Source organism: Zonotrichia leucophrys, chromosome 1A (assembly GCF_028769735.1).
Source record: "Zonotrichia leucophrys gambelii isolate GWCS_2022_RI chromosome 1A, RI_Zleu_2.0, whole genome shotgun sequence".
Lineage (NCBI taxonomy): Eukaryota > Metazoa > Chordata > Aves > Passeriformes > Passerellidae > Zonotrichia > Zonotrichia leucophrys.
The window spans coordinates 8,484,993-8,499,517 of NC_088170.1; the positions used below are offsets into that span (position 1 = coordinate 8,484,993).

Below are 14,525 nucleotides of genomic sequence, written 5' to 3' on the forward strand. Positions count from 1 at the left end.
ATAAGGGAGTAAAATAAGGTGGAAAATGGGATGGTAATGGGAAAGTGAACCAGCAGTTGTTGAGAAGATCCCAGAGTACCTGGGACAGGAAGAATGATGAGAGTTGGTGAGGTGAGTTTGTAACTAAATAGAAATGGACTGAGCCTTGTTACCCTCAGGCCTCCTGACTTCTCTGTTGAATGTACCCAGGCTTCAAGGAAAGAAAAATTTAGCATCCTATGTAGCACAGAGAAAGGATTATATGGATGTTTATCTTATATTTGATAATTTGTAATTGATTTAAAACACTGGAATCACAATTTTATTGCTTTCTCACAATTAAGGAAAAATAAAACCCTACCAAACCTTGAAAGGACATAAATAAATCTTGCTTTATTCTACCTTCCTGGCTTAGTAAGATTTCAACTTAGAGAGAAAGTCATTCTCTAGAAGGGGCAGAGGGAGTTAAGGATTCTGCATACTTATAAAAGAGCTGCCCATGCCAGCAGCTCTTTGAGCAGAAGCAGTGTAAGGAAAAAGCTTGAAAGCTGAGGGGAATTGATTCCTGCAGCATTCTGTGTGCTGGACTCGCTCCCTGCTAGGATTTCTCACTGTGTGCTCTGTGTGTACATACAGCCAAGGAGTGCATCTGTTCCCACTGCCAAAACACTGTCAGTTTAGGAAGGATTCTTCTTAGGTCAGGATTGTTTTCATATGGTGAGAGACTGAGTTTAATGCAGCATTTTAATTCCTATGAGAATTTGCCAGAGCTGTACTAAGACTGAAAATGTTCTGTAATCCCAATTTTGCACTGGCTGAGCTGGTTCTTTAGTAGTCCTTCCTTTTGGATGTGTATTAATGTAAAATTTTAGCAGAAGCTTAATGTGGGGAAAGTGTCAGCTGTTATCCTATATCCAGGGACAATGAGGGCAATGTTTAAATTCCCATTTGAAATGGGAATATCTGTATAATTCCAAATCTCTGAACAGCCATCAAACCAGAACAACGGAGGAAGTAAGTGCAGTTTGACTCGAGAGAATGGGGCCTGAAGTTGTGCCTGGCTCTGTTCCAGAGGCAGTTTGTTTCTAGTATGTGCACAGGAGAAATCTGTTTCCTTAATTAGCTTTGTCAGTGCCTGCACAAGGGCTGCCCTAGGAACCAGCCTGGGGAGCCAGTGGTGTGTGCAAGGCTGGCAGGAGTGAGGCCCTGAAATGTCTTAAGAAACCCCAAGTCCTGTAAGTTTGCTATTCTCCACAAAGCTGTCCTTCTGTACTCAGGACGTGTGAGCATCTGAGAAAATCCTCTGCAGCAGAGAACATCCCAATTTTCCTTTGCTTTTCACAGAATGAACCTAAGCAGAACTCTGGAAGTCATGGCTGAAACAACACTTTGACCTTATAAATAATAATAATAATGTCTGGTAGAGAGAACAACACAGCAAGGGAAACCGACTTTTTCATTAGCTTCACAGCTAATTGATGGAAAACCTAAAATGCACAGGCATGTCCAGCTCTCTCTGAAGTGTTCAAACCTAACTTACATACATCCTATAAATGTTTCAAGTAACACAGGCAGGATTTAAGGTGACTGTCTCCTGAGCACCAAGTGTCTCTCCCAAAAAGAGATGATACCTACAGGCCAAGAGCAATGTTGGGATAAAACTCAAACTCACACTTGTGATTACAGTACAGAACTTGTGTAATGCAGTGGGCAGGACAAAAGGCAGCTTGGATGCTATTTTGAGCTCTTGGATGTTCCTCTCTGCTATTCTGCTTCTCCCTTCTAAACTGTTTGTGTTTGAAAGTGACAGTATTTCTCTGTGACTGTGCAGAATACCTGGAGCACTGGGATCTTAACCCCTGTGGGAGCCTTCCCAACCTCAAGGATATAAAATACAGCACATATTTTTAAGAAGTAAACTACACATCTCTATTTTACTGTAGAATATTTTTGTATCATCCATCTCTCTGGAAGCCTGTGCTGAAGTTTAAAAACTGAAGAGTTAGAGATTAAGAGACTTACAGGTTAAAGCAGCTCTGCAGCACAATAATAAACACATCTTTAGCACTGGTCACTTATTAATGTGTCATGTACATTACAATGTAAATGAGGTGTACATCCCTCTGTGCACACCTGTGGGAACTTTCCTTTTATGCCCCATATAAACATTCCTGAGAGTGGACATTTTTTCCCCCTGTTTTCAGGCATAATGATGCTACAAGCACAAGGAAGGGATGAAGAGGCAGTTGCCTAAAAAGGGATGTGCTGTGTGCACAAATCATCTTGCTACCCATTTCTTTCCCTCATACCTAAAATGTATTTATTTATTTATTTTCTTGTGACTCTCTTAGTCTGTAATGAAATAGCTCTGCTATTGTGCTTCATATAACCTTTTGTCTACCAATTTTTTTTTCCTCTCTCTGACAACAAACCAAGAAATCTCTTCAGAACATAATCTTGCTTTAATCATTCCCTGCTGTCCCAGAAGCATTTGCTCATGGGACAGATAGCATTTTTCATTTTGTGTCCTACATCTTTTTCTGGTAAGAATTGAAGTCCCAGTTGCATTATATGATTCTCCAGAACATATTGAGAGTAAGACTCAATGGAGCATCAGGGCGCTCTGAAGTGCACTCTGCAATATGATAGAACCTGTCAGTTTTCAGTTGAACTCTGTAATAATTGTCTGAGAACAGTAATATCTTAACAGCACAGAGTAGAAAGGTGATGGCTCACATTGTTTGTTTCCACACTGATTCTGTTAAGAGCTAAGTTCCTTAGTCTAGCTTTTGTGGCTGAAAGTTCAGCAATGGATAATAAATATATGTATTATGGATTTAAGCATCTTTCCCTGTCCTTGATGCATGGTTAAATCATGAATCAGATAAAAAATGCATTCTTTGCAGCATTATAAATTAACGAGTGAGGGGCATTGTTTTAACATAGTGCAGCCTCAAACTGCAAATCTTACTTTGTGAAACAGGGAGGAGACCTTGTGCACTCTCCTGTCTTCAGAAACAAAAAATAAGTTGGTATTCCAATAAAAATCCCAGGTATTAAACAACTAATCCTAGCACAAACTGTGTATGCCTCTGTAATTGAAGATAAGAGTACTCAGCAATGCTTGGCAAAACCCTAGGCTAAGAAAACTGAAACACATTATCCAGCTGAAACTACAGGGCAATGCTTAGGTCAAGAAAAGATATTTTTTCTAATCTAAATTAGATGAAGCTACCTGTGTGTAAATTCTGTATCCTAAAAACTACATGCAATTATGTAGCAATAATAATGGCATGTATATTCCCAGATTTTTTTTGAGAAATTATATTTGGAATGGAGTGCTGCAAGGTCTTGAAGTTTGAATTGCCTTCTTGGCAGCACTCAAGACTGTAAAGTGAACACAAGCAGAATTTTAATGGCTGTATTCAGCTTGAAGAAAGGCATCCAAAAGTACAGACCTAGTTCTTTACCAAGTGTTTCTCTGAGTTTAGGTTTAGCCTTTCTTTGGCAGAAAACTGGATCATTTTGACCATTTCAAACAAAAAGACAATTTCATAAGTCACCTGTGTATTTCTGCATTACATGGGATGTTTATTCATTTGGTAGCAGATAGACAAGTACAAAAATAACTATAGCAGGATTTCTCATCCATTTAAATAATTCTCTGCCACACAGACATGCCAACATTGCAGCTGCACTGAACCTGGGGGAAAGTGTTAGTGTTTTTCAGGCATTAATCTGCATCAGATTATGAACCAAAATGCTTCAAACAAGGGGAACTGTGAGTGGGTGTTTCCTACCTAAAGAGACAGGGAGTTGTGCTTCATCTGCTGAGAATTAAATCATAACCAAAATATTCTGAACTAAGTTATCACTGCTTCGGTGAGAGAAGCAAGCTGGTGTATGGGGTGCATTTTTTAAATCCTGTTTGTTCCAGAGTCAGGCTGGTGTTTCACAGATTACCTCTGCCAGGAGCATATTTTATGAGCTGTCTGGACATGGCTGTTCTTGTCCTTACAGGTTTGTAGTGACCCCTCCTGTAGCTGCAGCGCCCGGCTGTGAGGGCAACAGTGCAACAGCACAGGCAGAGGAGCGAGGAGCAAAGCACAACAGGAATCAGCCAGACCCCCAAAGCTGCAGCTTCCCAGGCAGCTGCCTCGTTGTCTGATGTGGAATTCCTGCCACTGGAGCCCTTGGTTTCATTGAGGTGCTGCTTGCTGCTGTTCAGGTGAGGACGGGTGGGCACGTGGGATAACACCTGGGCAGGCCTGGGGGTCCAAGCTGAGTGTGCAGTCTTGGCTGAGCTGGTGCTGACTGACCTGCTGCTTGTCCTCTCAGCAAGATCAATGGCTGCTGGGGAGGTTTGTGCCCTGGCATAGGCAGCACCTTCAGTTCTCTGCACTGTCAGGCTCCAGCTGGGGCTGGGAGTGCTTGCTGGTAAGCCATGGCTCATGGCAGCAGGAGGAGCTCGGAGCAGAGGAGAACCTGACGTGGTGCCATTGTGATGTTGGCATCTTCCCCCCTCAGGGGTCTTTGTGCTGTGCTGCCTCTCAGATTTACTAGCTGAGGAGTAGGCATTTGGCTCTTGGGATTTCAGTTTCTCAAAAATGAGAAGATCTGGATCAATCCCTATGGAAATAGGATAATGTTAGCTTATTGATAAAAGCTTGTCTGCACACCCACAAAAAGGATCCATGGAGACAGAGGCAGGGCAGGGAGCACAAATAATGCACTTTTGGATTGGAAGTGTCACTGCCTTGGGTTATGGGACACCTTATGGAATGCAAGGGATTTTGGGATTGCACACAATTTACTATGGGATGTTTAGGGAAGGAACCAAAGGTGAGGAAAGGGTAGTGGGGGTATGGAAATCCAGGAAAGCTCTGTGTGTGTGGCAGTCTGAACCAGCAGCTGGAGGGAGGGCTGCACCCTGGGAGCTCAAACATCCCAGGGGTGTTGAGTCTGGGGTCCAGACTGGGCACCCTGAGAGCATCTCAGCCCAGCTGCCAGGGGACTTTGCATTGTATATATGTGTGTGTATATATCTACACATATTTATATATTTTCACTAACACAAAAAGCAGGATGAGGCTTTTGGTGCTCCTTGTGTTGGTGTGTTTGCTTTATGTGTTTGTCTGTGTTACCTCTGTGCTCACAGGGCATTTGCCTAATGAAAATAAATGTTCAGCCTTGTTACTGCTTGGGTCTGGGGACATGGAGCAGTGGCAGCCTCCCCTCAGTCTCTCAGAGCTGGGAGGGTATTTTGGCCAAGCACAGCACTGATGAGGTACTCAGAGCATGAATCTTGAGAGCAGGCTATATCTTCAAGCTCCTTTCTCACTGAGTGGAAGAAAGGGGGGAATTATTTTCAGAAGAAGGTATATAAATGAAAAAGGAAATAAGTCTTTATCCTTTTTAGCATTGTGTTTTACTTCAGGAGATCATTTAGCACAGCAGCTGACCTGGTATAATTTTAACATTTCCTAGGGCTGCTCTGTTTTCAGCCCCTATAAATGAAATGCCTAATTACCTGTTGTGATGTTGTACAAAATGACATCAACTCCAGCCTTTAAAATGCAGCTTTCCAAAGCTGGGCAAGACATGTGCAGGCAGTTCCTGTTCCCATGAATGGCTCCATGGTAGAACACTGCTAGATTGCAGGAGACTGGAACCCATAAAGGACAAAGGTGAGCTTCTCAGCAGAATGACCATTGCATTTTGCATGTTATGATGTTATTTAACGTCAGAAGTTCAATATATTTGCCTAGATCCTGTGGAAGGAGAGACCAGATCCTCCTCTCGTTGGTTCTCTCAATATAAACTCTCATATAAACTAATTGAGCATACAGTCAAAAGAGAACTTCTATTCTTATTTTACATCTGGACTAGAACAGCCATATGAGTTCTATTTCTGTATTTCATTAAATAATAACTGATTTAAAGCCCTTTGAAATGCCCTCTAATATCTCTTTTTAGTTAAGATAGTAAAAAAATTTTGTTTGACTATATATGATTTTGAAAAGGAGATTTCAAGTTACCATTTATTATCTCTGTAAGTATCCAGTCCCATGTAGGGGGATATGAGAAAAAGCTTGTTGTCGAGATAGGAACAACCTTGCTGAAATGTACGTAATTTTTCTCACCTCAGATTATTTAAGACACAATTTGACTTTTCCCAGGATTTCTGCTGGATGTTATTTATGTCACTGTGAGGTTGTGAAGGTCATATTTTTGCTCATAATTCAAAATATAATCTAAATTTATATTGACTTTTTTTAGTAACTGGTACCTTGCTTTCATCCCCCAAAACCATATCCCAACCCCTTTCCAGCCTGGAGAGTTTTGAAAATTTAGGCACCACAAACATGCAATTCATGTATTCTTCTAAAATACACTCCTGTAGAGTACAAGTGCAATGTGATACAAAGTACAAGGCTTAGGACAAAGAGTGATTTTGTTTACTTTCACTCTGAGCCTGAGTTTACCAGAGAAAAGGGGCGGCCAGCTGAATAACTGCTATTATTTATTGCTGTAACTTTAGTGTTACTGGTTTGCATGGTATAAACACAGAATAAGAGAGAAATTTGTATTTCAGTGAAGGACACACTGTGTGTCCCCTCCCCTCTCCCTCTCACCATGTCCTAGTCTGATGCCATCCTGCAGGAAGAGAATGCTGCTGGAATCACTGTCACTGGGGGTGCTCTATCATATAGATGGGGATGCCCCATGGACAGGGATGAACACTGAAGAGTGACTCTCTTAATGCTGGTATTGCCAACTAAGTTACTCTCTTAATATTGCTATTACAAGCTTTGTAACAAAGATCTAAAGTTGCAAAGCAGACCCTAAGATTTTAGTGTGTTCCTAGTGTAGTCTTCTGAAAAAACACAGACTATCAACTTCCTTTCCATGGGACAACAGTTGCAATGTGCCTCTGCTTTCCTGCCTCCTTCTATTTCTTCTTCAAGCGAAGGGCTGTTTATATAAACATTACCCAACATGGGGGCTCGGTGCTTGCCAGGGCGCTGCCAACAAGCACTCACCGTTGCTCAGGAGGCAGCAGCTCCTGCTGCACTGCTGGGATGAGGGTTCTGCGTAGCCCCGCAGCAGCCGCGCTCCCCGGCGCCGCGACTCCCGCAGGTCCAGCCGGAGCCCAGGGAAGCGCCGGATCCAGCAGTTCCTGTAGAAGGCTGTGGGCGAGCAGAGGCGCTGGGAGAGCCCGGGCAGCCCCAGCAGCCCCAGCAGCAGCAGCAGCGCTTGTGCCGCCGCCAGCAGCACGGCCATGGCCCCTGCAGGGCCTCAGGGAGCCGCGCTCTGCCCCAGCGCTGCGCCCGCACTGCAGAGAGCATCCCTGGAAATCTGGGGATGCTGCCAGGGACATGGGCTCCTCCACACAGTGCCCATGGTGCTGTCCGGGCAGCTGCTGAAAGAGAGCAGACATTTAATGAGCTGCACAAGATTATAAAGAGTTATTATTGCCGTTCTCTAACTTAATTATTTGGAGGTGGGTTTGGGACACAAAAGAGAACTTGTTTCTGTGGTCCCCTCTTCATGTCCCTTGTCCTCAGACCAAGCCACGCAGACAGCCTTGAGATTTGGTGAAAAACTGCAAGCTCAGCACCTTCTTCCACCTCATTTTGTTCACTCTTGCACTCAGAACAGAGAAACAGCTCTGTCTAGGATTTGAACACTTGTAGTTATCTGGTGACTGCAGAAATTTGCTTTCTTATGCTAACACATGAACCTCCAGCCAGAGGTGGAGATCTGTTCCCCTTCCTACACTATTTTGATTGCAAGAATAATAAAATTTTATTTGCAAAGATCTAGAATCAGATGAACTCTCTATGACTGGGGAGGGCTGGAACCTCCACTTAGGCTATGATTGTGTTCTCCCCCTAATAAACTTAAAAATATTGAGCAGTCCATACAAGGTTTTCTGTTTGGAAAGGCCTGTGAGAAAGAAAACACAGCTGAAACACAGGGAGATGATTTTTCAAGTACCTGGTCTGAAACCTGAAACTCCCACATTTTTTTCTAAATAGGACCAAATCTGATCCCTGCTTCCCACATTACACTTTTCATACAGAAAAGCTTTAAAATATTGCAATACAGGAGTTGATTTAAACCCAGTGGACTGCATAGTGAGGTTGAGAGACTTAGGTAGAAGTGTTGTTTGCTATAAAAACTGGATGTTCAATATATAAGAATATTTTACACTGTGTTTTTACTCTTCAAGATTGAGATCAAGGAATTTCCTTCTTTTCACATGAAGTGTAGATCAGTTGAGTGGGGAGAGCCTCAAACTCATTTTAATTCTTCAGTCATTACAGATGATGTTTGTTCTCCCAGAACTAGGCCCCAGTTTGGAAATGAACTGACAGGTGTAATATTTTGTACCCTACACGGCTCAGTGGAAGATAAAAAAGCCCAGAGCAGGTTAACCCCTGTTGATCTAATAGCAAGGCCAAGGCATTATTTTATTCATTGGAAGCTGTAATTAAGAGGATTCCAAATAAATGTCTGTTGTGGGAAATATGAGAATTAAACTGTTAGAAAGAGGGCAAGTGAGCAATTCTTCAAGCCTCTATCCTGAAAAGCAGCTCTTGGCACTTGTGTTGTTTTATTTAGTTTTAGAGTTTGATATTTTCATCTCTGTGATAATCAGCACTTAAAACCTTAAATACATTTTTAAATGCCTGATAGCTTGCACTCAGTGGACTGCACAGGGAAGCTTTTAGACATTTATCTACCATTACCACAAGTGCTATCGACAGTGTATTTTTTAAAATATTTGTTTCAGCTTTCCAAATATCCCAAGGTATCACTTGATTTGGAGCACACTCAAAATTTTGACAGACATGCCTGTATTGTGGCATTACATCCTGTAGTATGAATAAGTATGATTTTCAGATCTGTTTTGTTCTGTAAGATTTGCATGCAAAAACGTTGATTTCTGATTGCTTTTCTCACTCCTACTCTTCCCATATCTCCAAGAAGAGAAACCTGGAATAATCTGGGGAAGCACTTAACAAGTAGATGAAAAATATTCTTTCCTCCTCCTCTTTTCCTGAATAAATTTTAAGGGCAGAAATAGCCGCAAGGAAACTTTCTTTTTAATGAAAGATAGAGTGGTTAAAACAAGTAGATAAATGGGTGCTTTAGGCAATTTCCTTTAAAAACAGAAAACTTCTATTAAATTTCACCATCTGCTGCCAGCCTCCCCTCAATTTCACTTTGACTTTTCAATGGGAAATGTAAATTAGTGCTGAAATTTTAATTCACAGACATTTTGCAAGAAGGAAATGCCCGAGTCTTACCTGCAAACCAGGGACTGATTTTCCATGTGCTCTGCAAAGAGGGACCAAGAGGCTGCCACTGATACAGGGGAGTCTGTGGCCAGTACCAGACCAGCACTTCATGTTATTTAGGAACTCCTTTCATCCGACTCCTCACATTTCCTCCTGCAAAACAAAAAGCTAGGGAGGCCTGTTTCCTGTGAGAATATGAATGTTTTTGCAGGCCTTTCAGTAAAAGAGATATAAATGGACCTGCCATGCTGGAACAAAATGATCTTTTTCACGATCCTTCTTATAATCAGAAACAGTCCCTGAAGTTTCCCACCTGGGCCAGCAGTGAGAATGGCACAATCCAGGAGCTTCCCAGCACAAAGGATTCATCACCAGGCATTAACTCTTTTTTTGCCAGACAGAAAGAAAAGCACACACTTTTTCCATATGAAGTAACAGACATGTCTTGATTTTTGGAACTGCTTTTATGGAATATATGGTTCTATCACTCAGAACATGTAAAGACCAGAAAGGATCTATTTTGTTGTAGAATTGTGGAATGGTTTGGGTTGGAAGGGACCTCAAAGCTCACCCATTTCCACCCTCTTGCCATGGGTAGGGACAAGTTCCACTATCCCAGGTTGTTCCAAGCCCTGTCCAACCTGGCCTTGGACACTTCCAGGGATGGAACAGCCACAGCTTCTCTGGGCGATCTGTGGCAGGGTCATACCATCCCCACAGGAAAGAATTTCTTCCTGATATCCCGCCTAAACCTCCTCTCTGTCAGTGTGAAGCCATTCCCCCTGGTCCTGCACTACATCCCTTGTCAGGAGTCTCTCTCCATCTTTCCTGTGGGCTCCCTTCAGGCACTGAAAAGCAACAATGGGTTACACTGAGTCCATCTCTTCTCCAGGTACTGTGTGACAGAGCAGTGGGAAGGTGACAAGCTGAGAAGTGAGACCCAAACAGTTTCCCAGGCGAGGTACGAACCTGCCCAAATCCTCCTGTGAATGTCAGTAATGGATTTAATGAAATGTGCAGCATAATCCCATGTGACATCAGCATAAAGTTCCCTGCCTGTGTGCTCCACATAGGTAAACTGAATTTCAGGCCTGTATTAAAATTATATCTCATTTTCCTGAGATGTGCACATGTATTTTCCCTTTATTATAGTAGTGTTAAGGTCAAAGTTTTAAGTAAGCCAAGTACATTGATAATTTCAGAATATGTCACTGTAACTGTTAAGGCATAAAAGTTATAAAAGACTAATGTAAAGAATCATGAAATAATGAAATGTAAATATGTGGGAAAAAATCAAACCAAGTCTTTGACATTATTCAAATAATGTGCTGGCTTTCTTTCTCCTTTAAAATTTTCCTTGAAATCAAAACTCTCTTGCAAAATATCTAGAGTACAACAAAACAGCATTTTTTGAGAGAACTGTTTTGTCAAAAACAGCTATTAGTGGTCAGGTTTTGGGTTGGAGCAATGTATCCCATTTTTAATGACTCTGACCTTCTCTGAGGTTAGGGATAATTGGATCCAAAGATTCTGGTTTCAGTCCCACCCCAGTAAAAAGAGGTTAAATATATTACAGTTTTTCTTCCTGGGGCTTCATACAAACAGTTTTTTAAACCCTTGTTTCCAAGGGTTGCCAGGCCCTGAGATTCTCTCAGAGCTTGGCTTCAGACTAATTCTGGCCAAACCTCTGCTCCAAGGCTGAGTGTTCAAGAAAAGAGCAACACAAGTCTTAGCCATATTAGATTTATACAAATATATATCTAGTGGCATTGCAGATTAACTTCAGCCAAGTTTTATGACAAAAGGCACAATGTTTAGCAAACACTCATGAACAGATGCTGATTTATGGCAGAACTTGAATTGGGCAAAGGGCATGGAGTTTCAATGTTGTGGTGAATTTTTCAGACCTGGATACTGAGTAGAAGTCTTCCATGTGGATTACCATTCATTTTACCTAGTTATTATGTACTAAAATTCAGCACTGCCTGTCTACACCAGGATTAAAAAATATCTGCTGTTCTAAAAGCACCCAGCTGAGTCTCCTCCAGGCACAGCTGCACAAGAAATTCCTGGCTATGGATGCACAACACATTTGTGCAGAGCAAACATCGCTAATAGGGGATCCAGCAGCACACAGAGCACTCCAGCAGCCTGACCCCATTCAGGTTTTGTCAGGGAACATTCATTTCACCTGAGGGAGTTTCAAGGAAATTCCTTAAGGGGTCTGTGGTGTAAAAAATCGACCAGGTTGAAGGCCACTGCAAGGATTTACACTATTCCACCTCCACTCTTCTGTCTGGGGTCTGGACTTCTTCATGATCCACAGAGAATGCCCATCACACACAGACTTTTTGCTGCCCAGGAGCACAAACTTTAGTATTAACCACTCAGATGTGACTAGTAAGTACTTGATAATAAACAATCTGCTTTCAAAAAACATGAGACTCCAAGTATCTTTTTCAGTAGAGCTGCAACATACTTTTATTGCAAGGAATAAATAGGCAGCACATTAAAAGCAGAAAAAATAAACAGAAAATATTAGGGAATAATGTCTGAGCAAGTGCTATTAGAAATAAAAGTGCTTGCTTGCTTTTTTTTTTTTTTTTTGCTTTTTTTTTTTTATAGTATTGCTATTGGCACTGTGTAAAAAGTGATTTGTTTGGCTGTGAATCTGAAAAGAGAAATTACCTTTATTTAGCAGGTCATCCTTCACAAATGCTAGAGTTCAGCTGAAGTAAAATTATGCTCTGGTCAGTTGCTCTCAGAAATGCCAAGATCCTTTAGAAACCAAAATTTTTAAATGCTGAAATACTGCAGGATAATGCCTAAGTTCCATATATGCTTACTTTGTATCCTGTGACGGGGAAAATACTGAACAATTTGGCAAATCCTTTCCAAAAGACTAATTCCTGTCTTTAGTAATTCCAGTGTTACTCAATGCACAGTTCCCTGGCAGTGCAGTACAATTCCCTGGTGTCTCAGAGGGCAGAATGTGCCACTTTATATTTTATATTAGATAGCATGGATACTTTAAATATCCCTAGATTCAGTTCCAGTTCACACTTTAGATTAATAAGGCTGAAAGGAATTAAATTTTTCCACTGTTTTTTTTTCACTCAGTGTGGTCCTTTCCTCAGAGCATTCTTGGTGTTAATTTCTGGTTCTCAAATATTATCCAGTGTCTCCCTGGCTTCACTTTTCTCTATAGCAGGAGTCCCTCCTGAGTCTCTGTGATTCCTTGCTTTTGCTATGCTGGGAAAGTCAGAGGGCTACAGAAATGTGTGCCCAGGCAGAGAAAGGCTGAGATTCTCTGTGTCATGGCTGAATGGTCTATTACAATGGAGTGGCTGTATGAAAAAAGCTTCTTCCATTTCCACGTCTTTTTAAAAGAAAAGAGTGATCTCTCTTTGGCCTTGGAAGGAATTCAGACATTAACTATGAGGAAATAGTTCAGGCACCAGACACAGGGAAAAATTATGTAGCGCAAATGGCCAAGGCAACTCTGGAGTAAGAGAGCCTTTACTGACACTCTGGTGTCTGCACAATCCCTTTCTTGGCACTTGAGAACCCTTTTTCTTGGTATCAATTTGTCTCTCGGGTACTCTTAAGAGAGGCCTGAACTGTCTAAAACACCTTGAAGACTTTGCCCCAGGAACCAAAGTCTACAAGACAGGTATTGAAAAGCTGAGCAGAGTTACCTTTGTCTTCCTCTCTGAGTGTCTTGTTCTTCAGGACATGTTTTTTTGTCATAAACTCATTTCACATTTTAGATTTAAAATCTACCATGATTGTTTTCATGTTTGATGCTTCAGCAAGTTCTTGAAGGATGATAGATAGCCCTTTATACTTGTTTCAAAGATCATGCAAATCTTTTATGGCTCTGAATGACACATTTCAGCTTTTGTAGCTCTAGAAATAGAGTTCCAACTTAGAAATAGAGTTCCAACTCTGGAAAATATATTTCTTATTCCCTTAAGGTACAACCAAGATGATTGCTGGTGATACAGCAAAGCCTTTTCTTTGATTCCATTATAATAACATGTATTATTGATCTAAGAAGAAAGCAGTATAACCTCAGAGTGGAAGACAAACAAAATTATCTCCACAAGGGTGGAACAAAAGAATAGCCCTTGCCTTGGTGCGTTTGCAGTGTAAGTACTCTAGAAACACATCACACATGAATGATGAGTATAGGAAAAAACAAGGGACCTGTTCTGTCAGCACACTCTGGCTTAGCACAACTGCCCGGCCCTGAGCCTGGAAAAAGCACAGAGAGATGACAATCAACCCCCCCCAAAAAAAAAAAAAACACCAAACCCCAAAACAACAACAAAAAAACCCAACAATTGGGTAAGGAAACAGGCTTTTTGTAAAAGTGGCCACTCAGTACTGCTGATCGCCTGGGCATGTGAGAGCTCCTGGGGAAAGCTGTGGGAGTCAAGGCCATCAAAAGTTTGCTGGCAGCAATAAAACACTACTGCATGCCAGAATGGATCCAGCTCATTAACAAACTTCATGGACTGTGAGGAAGAAGGACTGGAAATCCCAGGCAGGCATAGGCTCATCTGGCAACATGCAACCAGAGAAGAAATATTTCATCCACCCAGGCTCTGGTGTCAACACTTTGAGGCTGAACTTACCATAACTGACTATATGGAAAAAAGCATTCACCAATTAGGAGCTAACTTACAAATCCATGAAACATAAGAGACTCCAAAGCAGATGTCTAAAGATGGCAATCCTGCTGTATTCCAAAAGGACAGCTTGCTTGCCATGCCAAACATGAGATCTCTGTTTTCCTTGGGAGTAATCATGATTACAATTCCTTGAAATGCCTGCCTGTGGGAATTAAAGGACAAGAAGGAATTAAGGGTTGGACTCCTACTGAGGTGGTGAGACACTTGTTGTGTGGGATAATCTTTTGAAGGCTGAACCTGAAGCAGAGAAAAAAAACAGCCAAGTGCTCATACTTAAACTTCAACACTAGGGGAAATGTTGTGGTGCTTTATTAAGAACAGAAGACAGGAAAGTGGAATCTAAATATTATGTAAATAATGAGGAAGACTGAAAGAGAAACACAAACCAAGCAAACAATGAAACATATTAGTAGGAAAGAGAAGGTGAGAGGTGATGGTGACCCAGCTAGTGAAGAGACCTCTTTTGGTCTGTTGAGATTCTATAGAAAAGGATTTCAGAACATGAAATGGGCCCCTCAAAAGCAAAATGATGAAGATGCTT

The 14,525-nt window shown here is 41.6% G+C and overlaps 1 protein-coding gene across 1 annotated transcript; it reads right to left on the minus strand.

Moving 5' to 3' along the window:
• Positions 1 to 3,620: 3,620 nt before the first annotated feature.
• MANSC4 (MANSC domain containing 4) lies at positions 3,621 to 7,267 on the minus strand. The gene is made up of 3 exons (XM_064737036.1): positions 7,023 to 7,267; positions 5,510 to 5,644; positions 3,621 to 4,608 (listed from the first exon to the last, which is right to left on the minus strand). The coding sequence occupies exons 1-3, from the start codon at positions 7,261 to 7,263 to the stop codon at positions 3,932 to 3,934; spliced, it is 1,053 nt and encodes a 350-aa protein (XP_064593106.1). The 5' UTR covers positions 7,264 to 7,267; the 3' UTR covers positions 3,621 to 3,931.
• Positions 7,268 to 14,525: the final 7,258 nt, after the last annotated feature.